Consider the following 21,738-nt stretch of genomic DNA (forward strand, 5'->3'; position numbering starts at 1 on the left):
CAACACAAACGTCCAGTTTTTTTCTTTTTTATGCTAATTCATACAATCATATCAGCCAGTGACTATATAAGTAGGTAATTAATATTATAAAGTTAACACATCATAAAAATAACACAAAATAATTAATTAAAATAATACTATAATTATATAATTTGATAAAATTTCTAACAATAGAAACATGGATTCTTGACAAGGCAAATCATATCTCAGTCCCTCGATCCACTAATATTACATCAAGTCCCAACTTTACTGGCTGATTATTTTTACATAATGTTATAGTCCTCACCATCTTAATCTCTGGAGTAAGCACGTATCTGTATGCGATCCTTAGTTAATTAGCAAATTTCGTTAGTGACATACTGACTAGTATTTAAGTCTGAATTCAATGATGAAGCCAACGTTTTGCTTCTTTCGCTGATGTATTCCTTTAATTTGAATTTTGTAATTAGAATTTTGTTTATGTAATTTGTACGCATAGATTAGTAAAGATTACTCACTCCTAACAAGAAAATGTGACCAGTTTTGACAATTGAAATTGTCACTGTCATCTATTTTCGTGTTTGAATATATTTAAAAAATTGTAGTTTTTAGATCAGTTTCGAATGAAACGAAATTTCTCCGCACCTTTTCTTCTATTTTATGTTTTTGCACCACTTTATTGCGCATGTCGGCATTGTTCCGCGTAAATTACACCATGGCAGCCATTAACTGGCTGACAGAATTGTCAGACGTTTGAGCCATTTAATGGCTTCCTTCAATTACAAGGCGGTGAGATATCTACTTATCTATGTTTGTACGTAATAACGTACTTGCTAAAGCAAAAATAGAATTTGTTTAATTCTTTTGTCAACTTTAAGATATTCCCCCGCCGTCCTGCGAACTAGGAATTTTTAAATTGAGTTTAAGGTTTTATTTAATTTATAAGAAATAGTATCACAACTTTAGAGCAGAGGATAAGGTAATTCCTAAAACAAATCAATATCAATTGAGGTGTTGACGTAATCACTAAGTAAAAAAATGCGGTTCCGATATATTGACGTCATGCATCATTATATTGTAAACATTGTATAAAAAACATTGTGTATTATTATATTAGAAACAGAATTGGTTGTGTGGTATGAATAATCATATAATTATGGACTTTATTGTATATAAGAGGAAAAGACCTTGGCTACGTCCTCAGGTGACGATCAGCTACAACGATGTTAAGATTTAGTGTGTTTATAATATTTGTGACTGGTATAACATGTTGTATTTTAATATCAACAGGTATCATATTATATATGTACATAGTTGTAAAGTAACATACTAATAGCTACTTGCGTTTAAAGTGTATCAATGTCATTGGCTTTTTAAATGCAATGCAAAATACATTTGTATGTAGAGTTGTTCATTAATTTGCGCTAATACTAAACTAGTTTTATTTTCATACTTTTTAAACAACTAACAAACTTTTTTATGTTTTTCGCTGAGGAAAAGTTCTCAGCTATTTTATTTCTGAACAGTTTTCGTAGTTGTATATATATTATTGTATTGTTACAATGATTACATTTTATCCTTTTACAGTTTAGATTTATGCGTATGTTTACAAAATCTCATAATAAACGTATATTTGAAAAACTATTTGCACAATAATAAAGAACTATTATCGTAGTTTGCAGTGCATTTATTTGGAGTATTGGAGCCTGGTGGGAGGTAATAGTAAATTAGTGGGATAAAAAAATAATAAAAACGTATTATTTGTATTCATTCTTAACCATAGTAGATTACATTTCTTAATATGAATTATAACCTTCATGCAGATGATATAATAGTCCTAATAAAGACATCGATAAAATATTATATTTATAGTACATCCAATTTTCTAAACCTATTTTTAATATATTTACAGTTTCATCAATACCACCCCCACCACCACCTCCACCAATTTGTAGAAATGGCGAAGTTCTGTCGTTCTGTTATAACAACCCTTGTGTAAGAAGGTATTGCGTTGAAAAAGAGCCAGAACAGGATTGTAAACTGGAAGAGTATTGCAGACCAGGATGTTTGTGTAAGGAAGGCCATTTGCGTGCTCAAAATGGCACATGTGTACCGCATGATGAATGCCGTGAGTATCTGATTGATATGATCTTGAAAGTATTACTTATTATATATATGTTGAATTATTAACTTCCATTCGAGTATCCTATTACCTACATGTGTTTTTCTGATAACGGCACTTGTGTTCACAGTAATGAGTGTCCCAGTATATATATATTATTAATCATCATCATCATCAACCCATTACTGCCCCATTGTTGACCACTAGGCTATCAAGGCTTGTCCCTGTAGTTTCGGGAATAGAATAGGGCTACGGTATCCCCTGCCTGTCGTAAGAGGCGACTAAAAGGGGGCTTCCGGGGTTGCGGGTGGCAAGAGTGGGAGCTCGAACCACCCAGCCAGCGGCCCCGGGAAGGACGACGATATGTGTGGTCACTTACCGTCGTACGCACCAGACGGTGTGGCGAGCGCCAAGCTCACCTGGGCGGAGCCCGACGGGGCTAAGAGGGCTCCGGTTGCGTTCCTTTGGAGACCCCGGAGCCCTCTACGCAGCGCCGAGGACGGCCACCGGGGGGGTTTTAGTGCGGTAAAAATACCACATAACCCTACGTCGCTCCCACGACACCGCGTACCTTTTGAAGGTTTCCACCTCGGAAACAAAAAAATGGCTATCAAGGCTGTCATATCAGCCAGAATCCATACCTTTCTTGCAAAACTTCTCGGTAGAATAATACTGGGGCTTCTACTAAACTTTATATTGAATTTCTTTTAAACCATATTTTAAAGTAAATTTATAATGATAAAAAAGTATTTTCTAAGTCACTTCGTAATGGTTCAAATGCAGTGACGCTATCGCCAATTAATTAACTAGTTTTTTTAGTTGAAATTGTTCAAGGCTAATGTTCCATAATATCAAATGTTTTTCAGCTCCATTAGCTCAGGAAAGTTCTGCAGCGAGCTTGAATTCACTTACAAAACGTAGCACCAGTGAAGATGGAAGTTTCAATGGTGAGTTTGAATTTATAAGAATAGTTTCGGATAAAACGTGTAGTGTCAGCATTTTTGTAATAACCCGGGTTAACTATTAATTGCTTATTTTAAGAATTATAAAATAAAATAAATAAAATCTTTTAGTTTTTGATCTGTGATTACTAACAATAGGTAGCTAATTAGGAATAGTATATCAGAACAAAATTGAGTTTGCTACAATCCTTAAAAAATGTTTTAGAAATGTGAACCTTACAAAAACATTTTATTAAGGACTAACCTCGTGTACGGTAAACATTGTTTATTAATATTGTTGAACATTCTCAATGACAAATTTAACATCTGACTGTTCCTGCAATATTATTCCTTAATATTTTGTGGATATTAAAAGTATTTTTATTGTTGCAAAACTAAATAAATTAAAAAATAAAAGTATAGAGCAAAATAACCAAATTCTTTTTTTTGCTTCCTATTCATGTGCCAAAATGTTTATATGAGCAACAAATCTCACTAAAGATTTAATCCCTGGATTCGTCATAACCATTTCATCAATTTAATTCATTACTTCTTTCTTCGTGTTTGCGGCTATTACGTTCACTATAATATTTTCAGTTCCAGCTATACCCATACAACAACTAGGGCCGATTGTGCCATTTTGTGGTGAAAATGAAATGATTTCAATGTGCAGTAATAACAATTGCCAAAAAATGTCTTGCGATGATAAAGAACCAGACCCAGATTGTGAGTTACAAGGTGTTTGCAGTCCAGGGTGCTTATGCCAGGATGGTTACTTGCGTGCTCTAAATGGTACATGTGTACCTAAGGAGGAATGTCGTAAGTGTCGTTTATAATATCTGATATAAGCTTGTTTGTATTAATGTATGTACTTAAGAAATTATAGTGACGGGTTCGATCCCCGGCCAAACAAATATCTGAATGATGAATTTAAATATCTGTTCTGGGTCTGGTTGTTTGTTTATCTCCGCTGTGTGTGTCCATGGCACTCACCATACAGGGCAATCCTAGTATGGGGATGTGAGTGTAGAAATTGTTTATTGTTTGTTTGTTATTTAATTGTGTAACTTAATTTATCGTCAAATACTGTGTTGTATATAAATATATCATGAATAAATCAATAACAAATAAATTATCATTATTATCACAAAGTAACGCTGTAGCGAAATCTGATCCATTACATAAATCGTTAGTTTAAAACCTATTTTTCCCTATCATGGAGCATCTAAAATATAAGAAGTATAATATAATTTTACAAAATTATACAGTGTTGTTTACTATTTCGCGTATTGAATTTATATATAAAAAATATATAATATAATTATAGCGGAACCTTTAGTTTGTGGAGAAAATGAAGAATACTCCAGCTGCTTTAACGGTGGCTGTTTTCAAACGAACTGCACGGAACTAGGTCGACCGCCACTGTGCAGAGATTTGGTCGCAGGAGCATGTTTACCGGGATGTATTTGTAAATATGGCCACTTACGGAATGCTACCGGAACTTGTGTTCCAACAAGCGAGTGCCCAAGTAAGTATTAAGTTCGAAGGTAGTACGACCCTTTGTGCTTCGATCACACCTATTTCTGCCTCATAACAGCAGTGTTAAGCGCTGGTGTATTTTGGTTTGAAGAGTGCAGTAAGGAAGACATATTTTTTCCGAGGCATTCCAGCTAACTCTCACGGGTTCTCATGGGTAGCGGCGCATCTGTGGCCGACCTCAGGTAGAAATATCTAATCTTATTTTGGGTTGTTTACAGATGTCCATGGGCGGCCACTTGCCATCAGGTGGACTGTATGCTCGTCTGCTACTTCTATATTATAAAAAAGTATCCAAGTAAGCAAAGATGGTAGAAACCATTGTGATTTGACACCGAACATTTGACGCCACACCTATTTATGCGTAATAAAACAGTGTTTAGTGCTGTTGTATTCCGCTTTGAAGGGTTTGGTAAGGGGGACGTAATTATGCGAGGCGTAGCAACTTCTTCAGGAGTAGCAACGCATATACAGGTTGGAAGGTAATCTTATCTGGCCTTGATCGCAAATATGTACATGGACGACAGTACCTAATTATCAAACATTATTAAAGAAAACATATTTTTTTCTTTAAATAGAAAGGACATTTTAAGCTTAATGATAATGTTATTTAACGGATACTTCATTAATATATATTTTTTTTATTTAAAATTTAATCATGATGATTTGATCTTTTGTAATTAGAGAATGAAGTTTGTTCCAAACCAAACGAATATTACGATCCCTGCCCGCCATCTTGTCCGGACCAAAATTGTAGATATTATGAAGAAAGTGTGAGTGAAGCGTGTCCGCCCCAGCCAAAATTGGGAGACCCCAGCTGTTATCCAAGCTGTCGCTGTAAAGAAGGTTTCTACAAGAATTATAATCAGGATTGCGTCTCTTATGAAGATTGCTGTGAGTGTTTATACTGTAATATAAAAAAAACGCATGTAATAGATGATAAAAACATAGCAGTGTGATCAGGGGGGGGGGGGGGCAGGAAGACGGCAGCTTGCTTCTTCTAGATATTTAGAAATCGTTTGTTGTCGCAAAGAGGCGCAAAAGAAATACAAAAACCACTGTTTCATTCAACAGCTAGCCACCCCCCTCCCCCCTCCCGATCCAGGATGATCAACTCACAATAATGTACTTTAACTTTCAGTTTCGATGCTAAATAAAAATGTTTACATTATCATTGTTGATTCTTTTGCAGCGAAATTTTGTACTGGAATAAATGAATACTTAGTTGCCTATCCCGAGACCTGTGAACCTGAAACATGTGACAGCATCAAGAATACAACTGACCGCGTCTTACAAAGTTCCAACAAAACCTGTAATAGTGAATGCCAATGCTTCCCCGGTCTTGTCAGAAATAAACGTGGACAGTGTATCGACAAGAAAAACTGCGGTTAGCATTTGTTTTTTGAATTTTCTCGTATTATCAAATACATATAAAATTTGTATAATATTTTTCTACAACTTATGAACATGTTAACTACGTTAAATACTAGATAAATTACCAAATAATGCCTTACTTCCCAACTATCATCATCATCATCATCAACCCATTACTGTCCCACTGGTGGGCACGGGTCTCCTCTCAGAATGAGAAGGATTAGGCCATAGTCCACCGCGCTGGCCAAGTGCGGATTGGTAGACTTCACATACCTTTGAGTTTTTTTTTATATATCTCTCAGGTATGTAGGTTTCCTCACGATGTTTTCCTTCACCGTTTAAGCAAGTGATAATTAATTTCTAATCTAATACGCACATAATTTTGAAAATCAGAGGTGCGTGCCTAGGATTTGAACCTCGGACCCCTCGATCGAGAGGCCGATTTCTTAACCACTAGGCTATCACTTCCCAACTAAGTAATGACTAATTATTTCTGCAGATCTTGAATAAGTTTCAGAGAATGGCAATCTGTTCCAGCTATTTAATTATATCATTTGTTTTAGACAAATGCCAAGGACCAAATGAATATTTCGCCTGTAGAGAACCCTGCGACAACGTGTGTGCTACTCTCCATAAGGTGAATCAAACGAACTGCCCGATGACAAATGATTGGTTTATATGTGTAGATATGTGTTACTGTGATGAAGGTTACGCCCGTGATGCGAACAACATCTGTATACCAATAGCTGACTGCCCAAATGAGACTGAGTAAGCGACTCTTTAAGGCATATTAATTGTTATGAGCCACAAATTGATGTAATGTTTCTGGATAAGCGTCGAAGTACGATGATTTTTTTCATATATTTCCGAAAGTATTATGGTTAAATTATTTGATCTTTCCGTCTTAAATATTATTTTATTTGGATCGTTTATTGTATAGAACTGCTTTGATTAAATGTATTAAGTGTTACTGAATTTGTATCTATAAATTATTTTCACCTAGATATACTTATTTTTATTTTTCCTCTTACATGAGACTTTGAGCAAGTTGACAATACTAAATCCTTGAATAAATAGTGACAAAAAATGGCGTAGATGAAAATGAAATGGTGGTTATAGAATGGAAACTACGCTCCCGCATATAATAAGACCGAATACCACAGACCTATATTTGTTTTGTCCCCAATACATAATAGGTCAGCAAAGTTATAAAACAGGAGTATAAAAGAACGCACGTGAGTGTTACGTCCGCTTTGTTTAACTTTTAATCGACTTCAATTCGACGCTTTTACCTTTTATTGTAGTTCACTTAAACATTTATACTTGGTCATACTTTAACCCATTACAAAGATTAAAGCAACTTTACAATATTGCCTGTTTTGTTAACCGACTTCCCAAAGAAGAGAGGTTATCTATTCGACACGTATATATTTTTTTTGTGTGTCCAGCGATTTTTTCGCGATGCTACGACCGATCGTCATGATTCAAACGGCTGTATGCGGCTAGTTTCACAGGGGGTCCCATTTCGTGGAAATTTGAAATTTATTGCTCGTTTTCCTGGAAAATCGGAAAAACAGGATTTCTTATAAACTTGCATAACTTGAGTATTTCTTAACCAATTTCAAAAATCTTTTATTCATATGAAAGGGTGACACAATGATGATCTGATGATTTGAACTTTGAGTTATGGGGTGGAACTCATCATCACTACCCTGTTTTTAACATATTTTATGATAACTTACCTTCTGCCCATTTAATTCTCATGAAATTTAAAATAAACATTGCGTATCTAGATTAACATGATATGATGGAAAATTCGACCTTCAATTCTTCAACCCTGATAATGCAGAGGTGCCTCCTGCCTCCACCATACAAGATAGGCAATTGGAACTTACAAATATTTAATAAAGTTGCGGAGTAGAGATATATGATGGAAAATTAGACCTTCAACTCTTCAACCCCGATAATGCAGAGGTGCCTCCTGCCTCAACCATACAAGATAGGCATTTGGAGCTTACGAATATGTGATAAGGTCCTTGAGTAGTAACATATGATGGAAAATATGACCTTGAACCCTCAACCCTGATGATGCAGAGGTGCCTCCCATGTAAAGTATATAGATTAGACATTTTTTGTAATAAAGTTGCTAGAAAGAGATATATGATGAAATATTTGACCTTCAACTCTTTCACTCTGATTATCAGAGTGAAAGAGTTGGAATGCTTCCAACTTAAACCACAGTTAGCCATTTTATGCTTTCGGATATTTATAAACAGTATCAAAGCTAGACTTTGTAATGACATAATAATATACAATTTGATCTTCAAGTCTTCAATACTAATGACGCAGGGACACTGCTGGCTTTAACCACAGTAATTTGACGGAAATGTATTCCATCAAATAATGTTCTTGAACTTCTGAGCCCTGGTGCAGGGGTACCGCACGCCTAAACACATATTAGTTTTTAAGTACCGACATTTATTTTGAGCAAATGCTATATTATAAAAAAAAAATAACAAAAAAATAGAACCGACTTCCATGTCACTACAAAGTAAAAAATAATTCAAATAAATGTTGGTTTAGTACATAGTCCTAAAATCGACGCTCAATACATTGCGATTGATAGCGGCGTAAACAGCGTGTCCAATATGAGCGCCGACTTTAGAAATATGTACTAAACCAACATTTATTTGAATTATTTTTTACTTTGCAGTGACATGGAAGTCGGTTTTATTTTTTTGTTAATTTTTTTTATCGACCTGGTAAAATCAACTTTGTCAAGTGCAGATGGTTAAACTTGAGTTTTTGTTATTCAAGTTTCTCGATTTTAAAAGCATGTGAAAATATATACATACACACAAATTTTTAAATTTCAGTGATTAAAAAAACTGCCACTTCCGTCCCTATGTAAGTCAGCCACTTACATAGGGACAACCATCTTGACCCTCAGAAGTGAAGCATCTATGTTGGGCTTTGGGCAGAACCCCTGTTTTATAGAAAGCTGATGTCCATAGGCAGCAGGGATCACTTATCATTAGGTAGAGTGCTTATGCAGTTTACTACTTGAGTATTTAAAAAAAGTTTAATTATTTTAAATAATTCTACATACTTTTGCCATAGCATGTCTTACATAAAACATGTTGTAAACATACACTAAGTTGTAGTCATCAGAATTAATCCAACGGTTCCAGACTAGCGAGTCTGGAACATTCCTCGGCGAATTGTCTGCCTCTACATATGCAAATTGCATTCTGTCTTCTTGAGCTATATTGTACCGTTGTGGTACAGCAAATTGCGTCAGTTACTCACATTGTACCACTTGTTTATAGATTGTCGGAACTAATATCTAAGTATAACAAGTTATTAGTTGTACAAGGTGACGATATAAACTTATAACTAATGATATAGGTGTAGGTTATAGATAATGGTAATGACTCAGGACATGTCTGTTATGTATTTATGTATATACTTTGTTTCTGTATGTGTACACCCTACCTTTCTCACGATCTCATATCTCTTTAACTTCATCCCAAAGGTTGTCTGGAAGAAATCGTTTCTGAGCGATAAGGCCGCCTTTGTATATACTATCTCATTTATTGTTTTATATGTATCTTTATATGTGGTGTACAAATAAAGAGTAGTAGTTGTTGTTGATATACCTTTTATGCTTATAAAATTAAAGTAAATTATTTTTGTAAATATTATATAGACAGACTAGCTGACCCGGCTAACTTTGTACCGCCTTAAAATCTATTTATCTATTTTAGGTATTTCATAAGAAATATGGCCTATGTTACTCGTGTTACTGGATAATGTACTCGTAGCTTTGGAATGGTTAAAGAATTATTAAAATCGGTCCAGTAATTTTTGAGCCCATTTATTACAACCAAACAAACAAACAAAGTTTTCCTCTTTATAATATTAGTGTATATAGAAAAGTGGTAAAGTTACAGTTCATTTCTAGCGTGACACAGTTCTGCTTTTTGGGTGGAAGGGTGTGGAAGTCGACAAACTTACACATGAGGCGACTAACTTAGGCTTCAGGAGTTGCAACACATCTGCGATCGGCTGCAGGTAGATCTTGTTCTATATGGAGTTAGCCACAGATGTCCGTGGGCGTCAGGGATCACTCATCATCAGGTGCACTGGAAGCTCGTTTGCTCCAATCTTAAAAAAAAAATCAAAACGAACAAGGGAATTAATACTTATAAGCTGTAGTGAGTAGGATAAACTTTTGATTTCTGTTATAAAATAGTAATAACAATAATAAAACAACATAACATTGCAAAGATATAAGTTTAGAACTTTAGACCCGGTACTGTTCAAACAAATTTCAAAGAAATAAATCTCCCAAAAAATTTCGCAGCAATAAAAAAGATGCTGGGTATATTCATAAGCTCAAGAAAGCCGAAATAATCGAGGGCAAGCAGACGAAATCCAGTTCCGCATAATTTACCCATTGTAGTTAAGTATTGTGGAGAAGCGAAGTAAGCGAATATAATACATATACTCGTATCGACGTGGCTTTTGTTAGAGCCGTTCAATCAGTACCAACTACTTAAGTGATTGATTTTTAAAAGTCCGTACCTCCGTGTACTGGTACCATTTTGTTGATAGAGATGCCACTCCACAATGTAGGGTGGCTTAGAAAAATCAGAGACATGATTTATTATTTCTGTGGTTCTTTAGTGTAGTGCCTTGCCTTGCTCAAATAATTTTATATGTTGCGTGTTAACCTATGAATTTAGGTCGAATGATTGTAATATGATTATTATGGTGGTTCGAATCAAGAGGCAACACTGTTCCATCCATTTCTGCCTAATAACAGCAGTGTTGAGTACTGCTGTGTTCTCGTGTAATGCGTGTTGTGAGAGTGTTGAACTCACCTGAAGCGATCCAACATAATCCTCAGGAGTAACTACGCATCTATGACTGACCTAAGGTAGGATTCTAATCTTATCTGGGTTTGATGTCTATGGGCGGTAGTGTTCACTTGCCATCAAATAGACTATTACTCGTTTGCTACCTCTTTATTATAAAATAAATGTGACATACACAATCCTCGTGTAATTCTACTAGTACTGCACAAACTTTAACAGTATCATAACATCGATTCCATAATAAAGTTTCTTGGTCGAAAGTCGGTCGTTATAGTTTTAATCATAACTCCTAGGAGCGTGCTTCTGTTACGAATTGAATAAAGATATGGAGCAAGACATTTAAATAGTTCAGCCATTAAGACTCCAGAACGCTAGACGTGCGCTTGCTCACTTCCTATGCAAATGGCCGTTAAATTTACTGGCATATTATCTACCACGTTCTAACATGGTTAATAACATGGGCAGAATGATCGTCATTGTTCTTGGTTCGGTTTTAAGCGCGTAGCACATTTAAAGGTGGTAGAACGGGTCGTGGTTCAAATGTGTTGGTATCAGCAGCATCTATGTTTTCGTCCCTGTAGAACGGGTCCAAAATAAACGTTTGTCTGTCCGAAGAGGTGACTTAGTTTGACGGTAAGTGTGGCAGCATAACGTCGCAAACTCTTGAAGGAACATCAGCTCCTCACGAACATGTTGAACTTACCGGAGTCATCAACGCTGAAGAATCCTACCGAAGGGTTTAAGTAGGTAAAAATCTCACAAACACCAGTGGTACCTCCAAAAGCTACTAGGTGTAAGACCTGGTAGCGTTTGGAGGTTTCTCCCTGTCACCAAAAAGCCATAATTTCAAAGCAGTGACGTAGTGGTGGTAAGTTTGGGTTCGATATTTTCAATATCTTCGATATCGATATTCGATATTTCCAGTAACTTTGGTAGGCAAGACAATTTATGGATTGGTTTTATTAACAACGTATGTATATCAATGATAAAACTTTATAATAATATAGCAAAATGTGAGCACGATAAAACAATTTATATAGTTCAGTTGTTATGCAGACTAGAGGTTACTACTTGCTCACTTTTCATGCAAATGGGCATAAAATTTACCGGCATAATTTTGCGCACGTCCGCTAAAGCTTATCGCTGACTCACAATTAAAACTTATTATGACAAAGGTAATCGTCGAGTATAGTATTTTTACCGCATGTAGATTAAAATTCTTTGTTACGTTATTTTAATAGGGCCTTTTATATTAAATGGCTGTTATGAACCACTTCCTTGCATTGTTTTTATTGACTTAGATAGGAGAAGAATTTATGAAACTAGTGATGGTAGGTAGATTATCGGTTCTCCCTGTAGTTCTGGGATCAGAATAAGGCTACGGTACCCTCTGCCTGTCGTTAAAGGTGACTAAAAGGGGGCTTTAGGGGTTGCGGGCGGCGAGAGTGGGAGCTCCAACCGCCCGGCTATCGGCCCCGGGCCCGACGGAGTCGAACCACAAGGTCTTCTACCACCTTTGAACAATAAAAACGGTCTGTAATAAAACAAATTTAACGAGCATTTTCACACGTGTTTATTTTTCATATTACACTTAATAAATTCTTACAGCATAGCAACACTATTTTGGTGAAATAAATTTCCCTCCTTACTATAACTCATGTATGAAAAAGAGGTGCGTAGGTGTAACACGTGGGCTAAAAAGGATATGTATGTCTTATGTTAGTGGACCAGTAAAGGAAAATGATATCGAAATTGAAGAAGCCCCATAATATTCAATTTACTTCATATCTGTCAGAATAACAACCATATGAAGATACATTGAATTGTTATATTGAATTTGCGGAACAATATCAAGTTATCTTTATGTTTAATGTATTTACTTAGATTCTGGAGATGATCTTTGAATATTTTTTGGATCTTAGTATAATTAAACTAGCTGACCCGGCAAACGTTATTTTGACATTAAAAAATGTTAAGGATGAACAACCCTTATCACTTAGGGGTAGGAAAAATTGATAGCCGATTCTCAGACCTACTGAATGTGCTGAATGTTTCGAAGGAGTACGGTAACTAAAATTGTGACACGACAATTTTATATGTAAGATTTGGCTTGTGAAGCTAAGTAATTCAAAATAGTAGGATATTACACACGACATGTCAATTCCGATATAATTCAATCAGTAGATTTGAAAACTGGACTAAAGTGATTTTATCTTTAAAATAAGATGTAAAACACACAATTTTCACGGGATTGTACATCTTCACTGTCCTATCTATCTAGAGGCACGGCAGTGCCCGTGCCGTTGCGGTCATATTTAGGTACTTTGTTTATCCAACTATACATTATAGCGGGGTAGTTACGGCACGTTCCCCGCGTGACTGCTCATCAATCTCCGACGTAATATTGATGGCGCCAAACATGCTCTTTGTTACACGTTCTTTCATAATTTAATAGAAAAACTTGATAGTACGTGATCGGGCCACGTGATTCCTACTGTAGCTTTATATAATGGTACATATTTTAAAGATAGAAGAACCCTCTGTGCTTCGTCTGTGCCGGCACTATTTCTATCTAATAACAGCAGTGTTAAGATTTTCCGAGGCATTCCAGCTTAGTCCTCAGCGGTGGCGGCGCATCTATGGTCGACATCTGGGAGGAATCTAATCTTAACTGTTGATTACAGATGTTTATGGGCGGCAGTAGCTACTAATCATCAGCTTGATTGCTTGCGTGTCTGCTACATATAAATTGTATTATAAAATAAAACATATATAGAAGTAAGTACAGTAAGAAACCATAAAACAGTAAAGTACCAAAACAGTATTCGTAATATAATTTCCGTCCAATATATTTCTATAAAATACAAGTTTTCATCCCCTATATAGCCATTTTAGTAAGATTAGTGGTTTCTATGAAATTATGTCAAGTGCATTGTAACTTCATTTAAATTGCAATCGCAGTTAATTTGTAGTCCCAAGATATAACATAAAAAAGTAACAATTATAATTACTGAATACATAAAATTAAAAATAATAAAATAAACTATAAACTAAAAAAAGTTATTTACAAAATATACAAGAAATCTATAAATAAAATAAGCCATCTAAAATTGCCGTGTGAGGCATAGTTCCGAAAACGCTGGCTGCGTTTCCTTGCTGCACGGCAAGACTTAATCTTTGTGCAAAATAGCCGCCAGCTTTTTGGTCACCGGAAGCAGTAACAAGCCTGGTCGACATATCTGACATGATTTTTTCATGTCAGATGACCATGGACCCATTGTCTCTATAGCAAGCACCGCAAACAAGTCATTGTCTAAAAAAATATAATTGTAAATAAAAACGCTATCTGTTGTTAAAATATAGAATTATAAAGTAACAAACAAGCATTCCATCTTATAGTACGTGGCCACTGCCATCCATATTCATCTCTAATCAACCCCAGATCGATTACTCTATCTGAGGTTGGCCATAAATGCTATCCTTGACGACTAAGTTGTTCTTCGTAATAAGTATGTGTCTCTTACCACGCCACAAACATACATAAAGGTAATGTATATTGTGTGGTAAGAAACCGCAAGTTTTTTGTGTCACAATCCATCAATCTCCGTATTATCGATCTCGGCACGCCTTATAATGCACCCGCGAATTAATGATTCTTTCGCTACTCTACACTGTTTTTATCGAAATTTGCCCGTATATAAAGGGAAAGAGTCACGCGAAATGTATCGATTTTGAACGTACAATTACTTAAAACACCAACCTTTTCGCCCTTAAAGTATGGTGTAACGATAAAATGAGTTCTATTTTCTTTGAAGAAACAATTTCGTTTTAAGGACGATATAAAGATAAGAACATAAAATTGACAATATTATCCGAGAAATTGATCACGATTGTCAATGTATATAGTGTTTCATATATTCTAAATATTACTTAGAAGCAAAAGTTACTAAATAATACGAGTATTTCATTTTAAATCTCATACAACGGGACGGACGTTCCCAAAAAAATAATGACGAAGACAGATGTTATCATGTAACAATTTTGGTCATAAATAAATGCAAAATTCACGTAATGCTTTATTTCTATATAATCACCTATAACTTAAAGGTTATTCCTTAAAACACATTTCAGGAGCTTTCACACTAATGCGATAACGTAACTCAAAACAAAATTTGATTTATTTATTCATTTCCGACAGTCCATTCATTTAGGGTACAGAAATTATGTTGTAGAACAATGTAGAATGGTAATGGAAGGCAGCGTGTGGCTTTAGCCCGCCCACTTGAATCATTCCGCCTCGTATCTGATCAAAGCACGCGCAATTTGTATCAAACTACTACCGCTGCGTTCTTATATACCTTTTATAGAAGTCACGAAGGCATTATACATTCCACCACTTAGGAATTTTGCTTCGTCACTACAAAATTAGTTGCGTAGGTTTCCAAAAGCGTCATTTCATATTTTTTTATAATATAGGAGTGGCAGACGATCATGCCGTCCATATGAAGGTGAGATGCTACTTCCGCCTATATACATCAGTAATCAATCCCAGATAGGATTAAATTCGTACCTGAGGTCGCCCACAGATGCCGTTACCGTAAAAGTATGTATTTATGTCCCTTACTACACCCTTCAAACCAGAAGACAGCAGCGGTTAACACTGCTGTTATTACGTAGAAATAGTAGTGCCGATGGTGCTGCCGAAGTCGAACCACAAAAGGTTCTACCAATTTTTATTTAATTTCATTTATTTTGACAGTCCAACCAAATCCAAAAATACGAATAAAGTCGCGAGCGAAGCTGTATTACACATAGCTACTATTTTTGCTTGCATTATAATTTAAAAATAGGAACAATGTAGCTTTTTATTTTTATAAAATTCACGTGAGGAGGCATTTAAGTAAAGTGGGTTTACCAGCCCCTATTTGCTACAAAAATGAAATTTGGCGTCTTTGTTAAGTAGCTCAACAAAATGAAAATTTAAAACGTTAGATGAAAATGTCTTTGTGTTTCTCAACTCAAGCAAAAAATCTTGTGCTTAAGGTATGATTTTTTGGTTTATAAACTCATTCAAACAATTGAACAACATAAAAATAAGAAGTATTGTAATTTTTTATAATATTGTTGTAAGGATAAACAGCGATATTGCCGAACGAGTATAATGAAATCCTGCCACACTTTAGACTGAAACCGAATCAAAGTATAAACTACTGGTTTAAGGAAAGAATATATAAAGTGTGATGGTGTTTCTATGATTTTACCACAAAAAACGTATATGTAAAATAATATAAGCAACTCTGATTAAATATAACGTTCATTCCTGCTTATCAAGTGAGATCCTCTCTAGGAATGTGATGTAGGAACGTAATTATTATAATTATACTGTACGACTATAGTTCAACTATATCTGTGATAATTAAATATTTCCTTAAGCTCGTATGCTTATGTGTAGAACAACAAAATATAAAAGCCTATTTTTTATTTTTCCTCGTACGGGCATTATTTTGATAAGTTACACAAGCTACTGTTTAACTAAGTAAGGAGCTGAGGGGATATAAGGGGACGTTCGTATAATGATATATTGATATAGCTTTTGTACGAGTAGGTACAAGCATAATATTATTTTATGTTATTCAAACATTATTACGAAAGAGATTTATGTTAACGTCTTAGATGATTAAAATATATAGATTGATCACGTGTAACAAGATAATGTGGCTTATTCCACAAATCCCCATTGGAAATCCCCATCAATGGGGATTATGAAACTTTTGGTTCCGTCATCCCCATTGATGCCCATGATGGGGATATGAGGAAAAGTTTTTGAAAAGGTTCACAAATCCCCATTAACCTTATTAACATGAAATAAAAAAAAATAAAACCGACATCCATGTCACTACAAAGTAAAAAATAATTCAAATAAATGTTGGTTTAGTACATATTCCTGAAATCGGCGCTCATATTGGGCATGCTGTTTACGCCGCTATCAATCGAAATGTATTGAGCCAAATACTTTGTAGTGACATGGAAGTCGGTTTTATTTTTTTGTTAATTTTTGCAACAGAAAAGTAAATAAATCAAACGAAGTGGTAAACCTCTGCGAGTGAGTCGGTCCAATTCACTAAGAAAAACTACAATCTATAGATACGTTAACCATATTTTATATTTGTAAGAAGTAATTGTCAAGACACTGTGGTTTAGACCAGCAGTGTCCCTGCGTCATTAGGATTGTAGATTTGAAGGTCAAAATTTATATCATATGTCTCACAACAACTTCTTTACAACAAATGTCTAATCCATATACTTTACATGGGAGACACCTCTGCATCATCAGGGTCGAAGATTTGAAGGTCATATCTTCCATCATATGTATCAATTCAAGGACCTTATCACGTATTCGTAAGGTCCAAATGCCTTACTTCTGTGGTTGAGGCAAGAGGCACCTCTGCATTATCAGTGTTGAAGAGTTGAAGGTCGAATTTTTCATCATATGATGTTAATCTAGATACTCAATGGTCATATTAAGTTTTATGAGGATTGGGTGGCCAGAAGGTAAGATATCATAAAATATGTAAAAAACAGGGGTATACCTCCGCCACGATGCGAAGAGAATTCATGTAAACAAACCGATATTAGGGTCATCAAAATTTTGGTACTGTAAAAATTACTATTATCCTTGTTTTCATTTTTAATTCAACAAAAAACTTCACAATTAAATTGTATCCATTATTTCTATACCTTATTACATGCAAAGTACCTCTCACAACTTTCATATTGTTGCGTATAGACAAAGATGAATAAAATATCCTTATCAGTAAGTAAGTGAAAACCCTGTAAATAAGCGTATGCCAGGTAATAAGAACTTTTGGTTACGATTTTGAAAAATCGAAACAGTCCATCAAAAAAAAAGAGTACGTAAATTTCTTTACAACCCCACTTTTACTGCTTCATTTTAAATTAGCTGCATAATAATTGCTTTATAATCCGACTATTTAAAAAACACAATTGCGTTTCGTTTTATTTAAAGTAGCAAATAATATTTTTTGAAGTGTAAGCTGACATTTTAATTTATCCACTATTTTCGTAGTATATGATTAAATTATTATTTGAAAATAATTTTATTTATACTAATGTATAATATTTTAAATATAACTTTATAATAATAGTTCATTGTTACAAATACAAAAAAAAACATTTTGTTTACATTGACTGCTTAGCTATAACGAAACGCACTCTCCGAATTTGGTCGTGTTACAATGATGTTTACAACATGGCTGCTTACGATTACGAGTACTGTGCGTGTTAATATCTCTGTTATCCATTGTTATTTGTTTGTTAAATATTCCTGTTATAGTGTTGTTCTGTTATTTTGTTGAGTTTTTTTTTGTTTCGTTTTGTTTGTTTTGTTGTTCTTGTTATAATGAGTGATTCCCAACCGGGTCCGAGTGGCCTGCAGAAGTTTTCTTCTCCAAAGAAGAAACGAGCGAGGTGTTCACTCAGTTCCTCGGAGAAAACAGTTATATGTAACATTTATAAAACTATCGAAGAAATGTGGCCAAAAGATAGTTTTATATACAGTAAAGATGTCGCAAAAAAAACTGCAGAAACTGCCGGCGTACATTTGAGTACTGTGTACCGAATAATAAAAGAATATCGAACTCATAAACGAGTTTCGTCACCGACTCCAGCTCCTAAAAAGGGGACAATAATGGACAAATTGGACGATATGACCTTGAGTGGAATTCGTAGGAAGGTGCACATGTTATTCTTTGATAACGATCCACCAACAATTGAAAAAGTTTTAAATTTAGTGAACGAGGACGACAGCTTACCAAGCTTTAAAAGAACTACCTTTCAAAAAGTTTTAAATAAACTAAAGATTAAATATTTGAAACGGTCGAGACGAAGTGTTCTCATTGAAAAGGAAGAAATTGTGCGATGGCGCTTCTATTATCTTCAAAAAATGTTAAGGATGAGAGAACAAAGACGCAAAATTTTGTATTTGGATGAGACTTGGGTTAACGAAGGTACATAAACAATTTTAACTTATTTTTTATATAGAATCAATCATTTCTGTATACTTATTGATCTTTATTTAAACAGTAACCATATAAATTATTATTAATAAGTAGAATTTAAATGTCATAATCAATATTTTATCACATCTTTGGCACACACTGTGTATAAAATTATTTATATTAAAATAATTTAAAGCAATAATATATTATTTGGTTTCAGGACATACAAAAAGTAAAATATGGCCAGACCTTTCCATTGAGTCTGCTCGACAAGCCTATCAGGAGGGACTCTCAACTGGCTTGAAAGCTCCATCGGGAAAAGGGAAGCGCTTGATAGTTGTACACATTGGTATGTTATCATCCTAATATTGTTAGCTTAAGATCACATAATTTTAGATGTGTGTTATCATGGAATTGAAAAAAGTTTTGTAAAAAAATAAACTCATGCATAGCTAATCAGGTTAACGTAAAAGTATCGTATAAGATCACTAGACTGCTACATGTACTTTTCACATTTTAATATTTATCATTTTTTTATAGGTAACGAGGATGGATTTGTGGAAAATGCAGACTTAATTTTCGAAAGTAAAAAAGGTGAAGGCGACTATCATAGAGAGATGAACTCGAAGGTGTTTGAAGAGTGGTTCTCTAGAACTCTGGAAAAATTAGAACCGTACCATTGCGAATTAAATCCTATCGAGTTGATATGGTGCCAAGTAAAAGGCCATATCGCAGAAAAAAACAAAACATTTAAAATAATTGATTTAAAAAAAATATTAAGTGAAGCAATTAAATCTATAACTTCTGCGGCATGGCAACAATGTGTCAATCATGTAATTAAAGAGGAAAAGAAAATGGCAGAACTTGACGGCATTTCAGATAATGTAATTGACAATTTTATTATTCGAGTGACAGACAGTTCAACAAGTCCATCAAGTTCTGCCAGTGATGAAGAAGATGAATAATTTATTTATGATGGTATTCTTTCCCGTTTGATGTAATTCCCGTTTGACGTAAATTTGATGAATAATAACAACATGTCTGTAATTTTGAACAAGACTCTTACAAACTATAATAATTACAATCTGGAGTTTACTAATATCTGCATTCTCTTTATATATAAAAGTACCTTAAGGATTTGTATTTTTACATGATGTATTACATACTTGTAATTTGTGCTATTTAATCATTTTAACCCGTTCATACATGTAATAATAGCTAAATAAATATGTACAAAACTCCAAGTTTTTATTTTTATTTTTAGTTACTACTAAACCAATTTCAATTTTATTTTCCAATCTACTCTGGGAGTAGAGTATTTACTAACTTACAGTCTATTTATTCTCTTAGAGTCCAAATACGAGACGTGTACATATTGCCATGGAGGATATTAAACTACCATTACTCTAAATTACATTATTTTATTCATTCTGATTAAAATAGAATATCACACAGCATAATATCTAAGAAAATTGTATAAATTCACTTAATACGCATTTAAATGCTGATTTAAAATATTTCTTGCGAGATTATTCTCGAAATCTAATTAAACTCAAGGTCAAATATTTATTCACAATATTTAATTCAAACCAGACATTAGGTATAGTGTATAGAATAGGATAGAAAATAACGGAAATTTTCTTTTATTTTACATAATATTATACATTAATAAATTGTGCTAATGAAAAAAGGTTATTGTTATATGCCCGTTATCGGTTGCTAAGCGACGATTGTTGGTAAACATTCTTCTTCCAATTTGGCTGGAGTATAGGGTAGGGGTTGTGTCAAGGTAGGAAAGTACCGCAATGATGATCTGATAATTAGAACTTTGAGTTATGGGGTGGAACTCATCATCACTACCCCTGTTTTTTACCTGTGTTTTACCCAGAGTTTACCACTTCGTTTGATTTATTTACTTTTCTGTTGCAAAAATTAACAAAAAAATAAAACCGACTTCCATGTCACTATAAAGTATTTGGCTCAATACATTTCGATTGATAGCGGCGTAAACAGCGTGCCCAATATGAGCGCCGATTTCAGGACTATGTACTAAACCAACATTTATTTGAATTATTTTTTACTTTGTAGTGACATGGATGTCGGTTTTATTTTTTTTTATTTCATGTTAATAAGGTTAATGGGGATTTGTGAACCTTTTCAAAAACTTTTCCTCATATCCCCATCATGGGCATCAATGGGGATGACGGAACCAAAAGTTTCATAATCCCCATTGATGGGGATTTCCAATGGGGATTTGTGGAATAAGCCGATAATGTAACCAGTTTTGAAAATTGAAATTGTGTGCTTAAATAAAGTGTAGCCTTAAAATGTCTGAAGTACTTATATATTTACGTAAATTACGTAGTTTAGTTTTTTATTAGTAATTTTTCTCTAAAAAAGTTCTTTATTTGTCAAAAATCAAACAATAAATGATAATATCATTCTTTTGTAGCTTCATTCAATTTCAAGGCGATGAAGTATCTTTCTATTTAACGTATCAAAGGGTTATATGAATTTATAGCCTTATGTTCAAATATATTGTCGATTTAATATCGCATTTGATGATATGCATGAAGCGAGTCCAATCAAGCCTCGGGCTATTGATTATAAGCTCGGATTTAGGATATAAAAACCGCAACGGAGCCTATTGCATTGAAGTATTAGTATAGATTATAATACAATTTGCATTTAAGAGAGCATTTGCAAAAATTACATGATCTTTTATTATTAGATAATTATAGCTTAAAAACTAAAAATCACATTAAAATCGTATATGGAAAATCGTTAATCCTGACAATCCTGATGAGACAAAATTAGAATTGGACAAAATCACTAAAATCATGTATTGTCATCAGTACTTGATAAGTATTCAAATTTTTAAATTAATC

At 34.3% G+C, this 21,738-nt stretch overlaps 1 protein-coding gene and 1 long non-coding RNA gene across 3 annotated transcripts; both read left to right on the plus strand.

The window, feature by feature from the left end:
* The first annotated feature begins 1,151 nt into the window (after window positions 1–1,151).
* Window positions 1,152–6,956, plus strand: LOC140751070 (zonadhesin-like). The gene is made up of 8 exons (XM_073084902.1): window positions 1,152–1,269; window positions 1,892–2,107; window positions 2,968–3,048; window positions 3,640–3,861; window positions 4,370–4,570; window positions 5,263–5,472; window positions 5,771–5,965; window positions 6,516–6,956. Exons 1-8 carry the CDS (start codon window positions 1,203–1,205, stop codon window positions 6,722–6,724), a joined length of 1,401 nt encoding a protein of 466 aa, XP_072941003.1. The 5' UTR covers window positions 1,152–1,202; the 3' UTR covers window positions 6,725–6,956.
* Window positions 6,957–17,595: 10,639 nt separating this feature from the next.
* Window positions 17,596–20,261, plus strand: LOC140751081 (uncharacterized). Of its 2 annotated transcripts, XR_012103271.1 has the most exons (3): window positions 18,845–18,859; window positions 19,071–19,199; window positions 19,391–20,261. It is a non-coding gene; the product is annotated as an uncharacterized LOC140751081 (long non-coding RNA). The 2 variants fall into 2 exon arrangements; XR_012103270.1 differs by having other exon boundaries at window positions 17,596–19,199.
* The last annotated feature ends 1,477 nt before the right edge of the window (window positions 20,262–21,738 follow it).

Source organism: Epargyreus clarus, unplaced genomic scaffold (genome assembly GCF_041222505.1).
Source record: "Epargyreus clarus isolate Ecla_fem2 unplaced genomic scaffold, WU_Ecla_fem_2.2 ptg000021l, whole genome shotgun sequence".
In the NCBI taxonomy this organism is placed as follows: domain Eukaryota; kingdom Metazoa; phylum Arthropoda; class Insecta; order Lepidoptera; family Hesperiidae; genus Epargyreus; species Epargyreus clarus.